This window comes from Heterodontus francisci, chromosome 16 (genome assembly GCF_036365525.1).
Source record: "Heterodontus francisci isolate sHetFra1 chromosome 16, sHetFra1.hap1, whole genome shotgun sequence".
In the NCBI taxonomy this organism is placed as follows: Eukaryota; Metazoa; Chordata; class Chondrichthyes; order Heterodontiformes; family Heterodontidae; genus Heterodontus; species Heterodontus francisci.
Window position 1 is genome coordinate 81,238,860 of NC_090386.1, and position 9,285 is coordinate 81,248,144.

General features: G+C 42.4%; 1 protein-coding gene across 1 annotated transcript in view; it reads right to left on the reverse strand.

Annotated features, from left to right (window-relative positions):
- LOC137378231 (calcium-responsive transactivator-like) overlaps positions 1-9,131 on the reverse strand; it is a 68,277-nt gene extending 59,146 nt beyond the window's left edge. Inside the window, exons 1-2 of the mRNA XM_068048454.1 lie at positions 8,985-9,131; positions 4,279-4,355 (exon numbers count right to left, since the gene is read on the reverse strand). Of these exons, the coding sequence (XP_067904555.1) occupies positions 4,279-4,355; positions 8,985-9,053 (146 nt within the window). The 5' untranslated portion in view covers positions 9,054-9,131. The remainder of the gene's footprint in view (positions 1-4,278; positions 4,356-8,984) is intronic.
- Positions 9,132-9,285: the final 154 nt, after the last annotated feature.

Below are 9,285 nucleotides of genomic sequence, written 5' to 3' on the forward strand. Positions count from 1 at the left end.
GACAAGGGTAGCAAATACATGGGAACATCACCACCTGCAAGTTCCCCTCCATGTCCTTCCTGACTTGGAACTATATCGCCATTCCGTCACTGTCGCTGGGTCAAAATCCTGGAACTACCTTCCTAACAGCACTGTGGGTATACCTACCCCAAATGGACTGCAACGGTTCAAGAAGGTAGCTCACCATCACCTTCTCAAGGGCAATTAGAGATGGGCAATAAATGCTGGCCTGGCCAGCGTCACCCACATCCCATGACTGAATGAATTAAAAATAAACTAGTGGTATGAAAAATCGTTACCTGATGTAGATACATTAATAAAGTGAATTTAAGGTGAAATCAGTTATTTCATCTGACCCCAGTGATTACATCACATCTTGTAATTCGCTCAAGTATCTATCAACCAGATAGATATAAAAGTCAACATACACTAAGGGCTGAATTTTCTGGGTCCCCCAAAGGCGGGAATGGAGGTGAGAGGGGGGGGCCTCCGAAAATACACACCCAGGGTAGCTAATTTGCAGCTGCTGATCCAGGTGCCAAAGTCAAAGTGCGATGGGAGGGCAGGACAGGAATCCCACTCTCCTCGCAATTGAGGCCAATTAAACAAGTTAAAAATCTCGCTCAGAGCTTGCTGAAGGGGGAGGGTGGAATATTTAAAGGGGCGCACGGGTTTCAGAAACTGTCAGTTGAGGGGAGGTGGGTATACAATGGGGAGCTGGTCAAAACTGCCCAAGGGAATCACCCTGGCCCATAAGAGGGTCAGCAGCTCAAAGGGGGACTTGGCACTTGGTAAGCAGGTGTCCTTGGCACTGCACAGGTGCTAGGAGAGTGGGCACTCGGGCATCAAAGGGGTTCATCAAACCCCGCCCCCCCATCCTGGCATCGTGGAGGCCAGGCTGCCAATCACAATAGGAGAGCCAGCTGTCTAAAAGGAGGGCTGCAGCTGGCATGGGGGACACAACTGCCAGATTTTGGGTCAATGGCCATGAGGGACAACACCCTCCACAGGAAGGGTGTAACCCAGGGCATCATTAGGGCACAGAAGAGGAAAGAGGGGCGGGAGGCAATGGAGGTTATACCCTCACCACAGGATCTACTGCCAAAGATGGAGCTACCTGGAGATGACATGACCCAGTGGCACAGGAGAGTGCAACTCTCCAGGCAGATGTCACAGATATCTGTGACCTTGTTGCCGAAAACCTCACACCTCATAGCACTGGTCACCATGCCCTGCCAGTAGCTGTCAAAGTTGCTGTGGCCTTGAACTTCTTTGCTTCGGTCTCTTTCCAAGGATTAGTTGTAGATCTTGCTGGCATCTCACAAATGGCAGCACACCCCTGCATCTCGCAGGTCAATGCCCTCTTTGCCAGAGCAGGACAGCCCATTTATTTGACGATGGACAGGTCCCCACAGGGAGAGAGGGGATTGGGTTCCCCTCCATCACTGGATTCCCCCAGGTGCTGGGCATCATTGATCGCACCCATGTGGCCATCAAGGCACTCAGCGACCAGCAATTGAGATCCATCAACAGAAAGGGCTTCCACTCCCTCAACATGCAACTGATCTGCGACAACAGGAGCTTCCACCACATGTGCGCTCAATTTCCTGGTAGCTGCCATGAGTCCTTCATCCTCTGCCAGTTCAGGCTACCTCAGATCTTCTCTCCAACCTCCAAAGTGCGTGGATGGATCCTAGCAGACAAGGGATATCCCTTGAGGACATGGCTACTCACCCCTCTACAGGAGCCTCAGACAGAGAGAGAGGTGCTACAACCAATGCCACCTGCTCAGTTAGACAACCACTGAACTGGCCATTGGGCATCTGAAGCTATGATTCTGGTTCCAGACCGGTTAGATGGTGCCCTCCAATATCCTTCTGTAAGAGTCTCGGTCATTGCGGTGGTCTGCTGCGCTCTCCGTTACATGACTCTCCAGGGAGGTGTAGACCTTGAGGACAATGGGGCCCTGGAAGGAGACAGCTCAACAGGGAAGGAGTAGGAGGTGAGAAAGGAGGAGAAAGAGGAGGTGGAGGGAGATGACACTGAGCAGAGAGATGCCCCTGCTGTACGATGAAGTGGCCTCCTCCTGCCACCCTTCAAGAAAAGGACCTCCCTCCTCTCCCTCATGGCCTCCAGCATTAGATCCAGCTCAGCACTGATGAAGCAAGGGCTAGGCCTCTGACTCCCCTGCGACATCCCACTTCTGTGCTGTGGAAGACTTTGGCATAAACCTCAGATCTCTCCCTCAGGCCAACCAGCGGCCTCAGTGATGGTTGCCGTGGGAGTTTAATGAGACCCACACTTCATCTGACCCGCCTCCATTGCCACCCCCACATCTCTAAGTGGACTGTAAACCCATCTCCAAACCAATTGAGGGCTTTCCCACTTGGAAATCTGAACTTTAATCAGTTTCCCCAACACCCCCCACCACCCCCAGAAGTGGGTTTCTGACCCAAAAAGTTCCTGTTACCCGCCTCTGTGACAAAAAGTCAGCCCTAAGTTTACAACATACAACTGGATAAGATTCACCTTGTTAGATTACTGTCAGAGAATGATGCACCAGAATTTTACCCAATGCCTAATGTACACTTCCATGTGTCAATACCATTCTGCCAACTAGATACAATGCAAGAATATAAAATTATAAACAAGTTTCCTCCATTAAAACTTATATTGAAGAAAACTAAATTTCAACACACTAGGCATCAGGGCAACTAGAATACATTAGTTAAATAGCCTAATTATCTTTTTAATTTAAGTATTGCTGAAAAGAGAGACATGTTGTTGAAGCTTTTTGTCTTGCATTCATCAGGACAATCTGCAAGAATACCAATGTAAGGGAAAACAACAACTTTATACTGTATGAGAGTGCTGATTGGTTGGCAAGTGAACTCTGATTGGTAGAGGCGTTGCCTCTTGATTGTAATCAGTTGCACAACAGTTGCAATTCCACATGGTTGAGAAAACCAATAGTGAAATTTTCTGTATTGTATCTTGTGGAATATCATGATCAGCTGGTCGTGTTTTCTTTAAGTGGAGAGAGTTCAGGACTGTTACTAGCTCCTCCCTGCCCAGTGGAAGTTGCAAACTGCTTTTCAGAATATTCTATTTTCACAGAAAATTACACCATGCTTACAATTGGTATGTTTTCACAAATTAAAGTTTTAAATTATTTTTGGCTCTAGAGTGTACTTTTCAAACCAAAGGCTGCTTTTAGGCAATACAGATCTTGCACTAGTAACCTAATATGAGCACTAGTGAAATTTAGCATTATTCAAAAGGTACAAAATAATACATATTCGGGAGAGAGGTACAATAATACAAGTCAATCATAGGATTCAGACAGCTCCACAAAGGGAAATGTGAGTAGTTTATACAATCAACAGAACCCTAAGACTCTGTTACAGGCCATTAGTACACTCTCAGGCATTTTATGATCATCTTAGGCATTTCTTTTCCAATGGTGAGCTTTCCTATTCAAGCTTGTACGTCCCATTTCCACAGCAGTGTCACACCTTTGGGTGTCATGCAGCTTCATATTATGACAGCAAGAGAAAGTTTTGCATGAAAATACATGGTCACTTGCCAGAAAAATTTACTGAATTATACAATATGCTCTACAAAAATGTTTGCCATTCTGTACAGATGGTTTTTCAATGTTAAGGCTTGTAGTGGGAATATTACCATCAAGTCAGAGTTAAATCATAAACGAGGCAATTAAATCCATAAGAGCTTATAAGTTTCAGTAACATCAAATCTTCCATTGCTGTTACAATCTTAATTCCACGAGCTATACCCATCACTTGTTAACAGATACAGATATAAATATTTGCCATTTAAATCTATTCCTTTTTGTTTAGTGCACACCAATAGATGTATAATAGTACCAGGAAAATATACTGAAAAGTTAAGCATTTATGTTCGACAAAGATCTCCACATCAGGGCTCTAGTGGCATTAATGATACCAAGACACATGATCTCTATACCTCTGTCCCAGGTCTGGTACTTATACTGGTCTCTATTATTTGAAAGCACAACCCTAAATTGGCTACATTGTATTATCTTCAGATATATTCCTTCAACATCAAACCTTTCCCCAAGCAACTTCATTCAATTTCTACAAACTCTCATGCATATAAATGTCAGGCCCTTTGTATTCATAGGTGCAGAGATATTACTCCAGTGTTCCACAGCGATGGGGATGTTAACTGAGCCTGTAATTGTTTTAAATAAAGTTGCCAAAGTCAAAGTTCAAAATGACGACAAGAAAAACTTACTGAGAACATTCTGCAGTTTTGCCTTTACTCTGGTAATCCATGATACACTGTATCAAATGATTGTTTTCATCCAACATCTAAAACCAAAAATCATTAGAAATTTTTAGTTACATTGTGGAGCCAAAATCCATATGTTGTACAATGTTATGTTAATTTAGTACTGCTCACATTTAAATATTCACTTCAGTAGAGTACAGTACTGATCAGCTAATAAAACAGCAATGTTCACGGTAAACAAAAATAACATTAGCAGACTAGTCTGAAATTATTACTTTATTTTAATCCACATAACAGCCACGTTTTGCAATGTTTGAGTTGCTGCTCAACAGTACTGTTACAACTTGTCTTGAAAATTAGCAAAAGATCATTGAATATGTGTATATTTTGGTTTCCTGCTGTCAAACAAAAGTAAAACTGTCTGTTTTATCCTTCAGACCAATATCATGGCAGAATTTACAGGTTGGACTGGTACTTTGGAGTTTAAAAGTGATTTCTGGCCCATAAAGGATACTGTTTTCTGTTGGTAGCTGAGGCATCTTTGAGCTGATTGATCACTTGAAAGCATCTAATATATTTAACAGCCATACCAAGTCATGCTAGGCCCCCACTGCCAAGAATGAGGCACATTAATTTTGTCATGAACATTGATTTTTGACTGGTACTGGAGTGAGGAAATGACTTGTTAAACAGATCAGCCATGTCTGGAAAAGACATTTGCATATTAACAGACAGTGCTTGGAAGGACAAAGGACCATTCCCTGACACATTCAACTCACAATGGACCTTGATCACCAGGTATTGTGTGCAAGAGGAGCATTCCAGAAACTGCTAAGGTGATACAATCCAGGACTGGTTAGACCAGCTGGTCACATGACTAACTGGCTGTTCCAGGATTTTTTGAATTAGCCATGGAGAGTTTGTAAAGTAAGACTGTTTGTTCCTGGACTGAGACAATCTCTCCTGTCTGCTCTCATCTCTTTCTCACATGTCTCTGAATCCAATGAAGACACAGGAACCCCAAGAGAGAAAAGTCTCCTACAGCAAACAAGGTTTAAGAAGAATACTGGGCTCCAATGAAAAGCAAGATCTACCTACAATCAAGGGCTTTACAGTGAGCCCAAAGAACCATAACAAAAACTCTTCAGATATTGCCTCATACTTTTCCACTTTATTTTTCTTCTGCTCTTTTCTGTCTCTATTTGCATGTATGTATCGCGTATGCATGCTAGCGTGAGTGCGTCGTGTATCCATAGACTTGAACTGAATTAGAGTTTAAGTTCAAGTTTAATAAATTTCAACTTTTCTTCTTTAAACCTAAGAAAACCTGTTTGTGCTGGTTTCTTTGTATTATAATTGAAAAGTAGTGAACAAGGATTCACCAAGGGGGAGCTAAAAACACTGTGTGTTTAAAATTAAACCCTGTTATGGTAAGACCAGTTGAAGCCTGAGAGGGACCCCTAGACACCTTTCTCACCTGGTCATAACAATGGTTGTTTATTTATTTCGAGATACAGCACTGAAACAGGTCCTTCAGCCCACCGAGTCTGTGCCGACCAACAACCACCCATTTATACTAATCCTACATTAACGCCATATTCCCTACCATTCCACCATTCTCCTACCTACACTAGGGGCAATTTACAATGGCCAATTTACCTATCAACCTGCAAGTCTTTGGCTGTGGGAGGAAACCGGAGCACCTGGTGGAAACCCACGAGGTCACAGGGAGAACTTGCAAACTCCGCACAGGCAGTACCCAGAACTGAACCCGGGTCGCTGGAGCTGTGAGACTGCGGTGCTAACCACTGCACCACCCTATATAAAAGTTCCCTCTTAAACTTGACAAAATGTAGGTGTCATGGCTTTGAACACACTAATTATCTGGTCCAAATATTAATTCTTCATCATGAAAGAATGACATTGTCATCTTCTAACATCTGTATCAATTATTTACTGGTCTTCAGCCAACCCTGCAGAAGAATCCTCCATCCGTTGATCATTAAGAGTGAGCCAGTTTAGTTTTGTTTGAAGTTGGGGGATTTGGGCTGGGACAGACATTCAATCATTTGAGAAGCATTTTATGTTACCTCCCAATTATGGTGCACATGTTTTAGTGAAATCACGTCATTGGTAGCTCAACAAAACAAACAAAGTCAAAATAAAAATAAAATTGGCACTCTGTAGTCGAAGGCATGTTCTTGCTAATTATTCAGTACTTTGTGTTTACAAGCTTTCATCCTTCATCAATGTTAGTTATTTTTATTTCCAGTCTCCTATTTGAACATTAGTTAGCCCTTACAGCAAATTATTCTGTCCTACGGCATAAATGTAAAATCAAATTGAGCACAAAAACTCCTACCTTTTCATTATATAGATTTACAGCATTTTTCTTCTAGAAAACTAGAATGTTAAGACCTTACATGTAAAACAGTTGCAAATAGCATGGGACTGGGAAGGGAGTGAAAGATCAAGCAGACATAAAATTAATGGTTCATTCTGTTTATACAAAGTACAAATAAAATGTGAGGAAACCTTAATTGCTTTAAGAAAGTTTAATTTTTCAATTGATTGGACAGCTTTTCCCCATATTCATCCAAATGGTTGTCTGTAAATCAAACTTGCCATGAATTCCTTTTGCACCACCATCCCTTTTGTCAGTTAATCTCTGTCTTCACCCTATCACAGATTTTCCCTTTTGTTCCCCCAAACCGCCCCCCCACCCCACCCCACCCCCGCCTCTGTGTTTATTCAAAACCTGTTCCATCTCTAACTTTGTCCAATTCTGACAAAAGGTCATCAACCTGAAACGTCAACTCTGTTTCTCTCTCCACAGCTGCTGCCTGACCTGCTGAGTATGTCAGCAATTTCTGTTTTCACTTCAGATTCCATCATCGCAGTGTTTTTCATTTGCCATGCATTCCTGACTATTTTTATAAGGTACTTAAATGTTGAACATTCACCTGCCGTATTTGAAAATGATAAAGTTCCCATGTCATATCTGTCTATTTGCAGCTAACCGCTTTAAAACTCTATTAATATACCCCGTCTCCTCGGAAAAGCAAGGTGGAAGAAAACTACAGGAAAAATGGAGAAATTATACAAATATTAACACTGGTGACGCTAATCGTACAGATAAAAATATTTCTGTACCCACAATGTAAGTGGAGATTAGCATTTTTATTTTGCCATTTGGTCTCTGCGCTCAGATATGTTACAATGTGACACTGTTCATCGAAAATAATCAGTTCAAACCTATTACAGTCTAATGACATTGAATAATATTGATCTGATTAGATGAATTTTACGGGCAATCCGCGATATGCAAGTAAAACGCAGTTAACATGAGGGAAGCTGTTCACGTCGGCAGTGACAGAAACAGATGCGAAGTGGTAGGTGTTTAGCAACAATGCTCCCTGTCCATCGGATGGCAGCACGATGGTTTGCTGAGCAGGATGCTGATGAGGTGTTGATTGCTGTCTGCACTGACACCTTTTCTTCTTCGCCATTATTAATCCGCCAAACTACCAATGTCCCGTCCCCCCTACTCCACTTACCCATTCCATCGACACCAGCCTCCTCTCCATCACCAAAACCCAAATACTCTCTCACAATTGAATGCTAAGCACCGTCTGGATAAAGTTTGGCGATTTTCAGCTCGATTTGGGAGAGAGGGGGAGGAGAAATCAAAAATCAAACGCTTGGTCGCCCACAGTATCGTCATTCCTAGCTAACGGTTTGGGGAATAAAGCACCTGAGGTCGCAAGGAGCCCTTATTCAGTCCTAAGAAAACGACTCTTTCCTTTCAAAAATAAAACCCTTTGACAAGAATTATTAAACTATTCAAAGGTTTCAAGTTTCAGATCATTACTTAGTAGGGTTCAGTACGTCTTCAAGCTATTTTGATTTTAAAAATGATCAAATGTGGAACAAAAAATGCCTAAGTGCGTTGCCTGATACCATTTTGATGGCCCTATTCCTCACTAAAAGTACCACTTTTATTAAATAATTACTGACCGCATCGCTGAACACGCCATTCATTTTAGATGCTTCTAAAAATGCATTTGTGTAGTTTATTGTGGAATTGCATTCGTTTTCAGGAAAGCTGCAAGAAAAATAAAATCTATTTAATCGGTTTTATTGGCATTTAGTTTGGCTCAGATTTCAGCCCCTGCATTAAGCAACGTCAGATTGTACACAAGTAAACTGTACATTTGACGTTATTTTATCCAAAAGCACGTTTACAAAAATCACGTGTCAATAATAGAGGTGCAATCGTCTCGCTAAGTAGATGAGGTCGGTGCTTTAGAGAGGGGGAGAAAAATCAAATCTGCATCTATAGTTTTGAAATGAAATTAAACAGTGTACTGGCTCCTTAACCCCGGTTGCCCCATGTGTCTGCACTATCACACCTTGCTTTGTTCAGAGCTGCTGCATTCATAGTCCTGATTGGGGGGAGGGGGGAAGAGTGAAGGGGGGGGGGGGGGGGGAAGAGGGAAAAATCACTACTGTCCCCAAGCAGGGTCTTAAAATGATTAAACCTCGCATTTCAAAATTGAGAGAGATGGCACATTTCTCACAAATGGGAGAAATAAAATAAATAAAAATTAGGAAATGACAACCCACCAGGGGAGGATTAAAAAAAATAGGATTTACAGATTTTCCATAAAAGGATAACTAAATCAAATATTAAATAATAAGAGGTTTACCTTTTGAATGGTGGCTTGAGTGACCTCCCCTTTCCCCCGCTGGCGAGCAGATGCAAAGGCCACAGACATGATTTTTTTTTTCTCTATGAGGTTGCAATCTATTTTTCAATGTATTTCCCGTTGATTTTGTCAGTGATGCAGATGCAGATGCAGATGCAGCCCCGGTGACTGCGGATCCAGTGGCTGGGACTGGGGACGGGACTGTGCAGAGCAGCGGCTGCAGCTGCGAAAGCTCTGGCTGTGCAGTGCCTGTTTAAAGGGATAGGACAGGACGGGAGGGGGAGCTGAAGCTCCGCCCCCT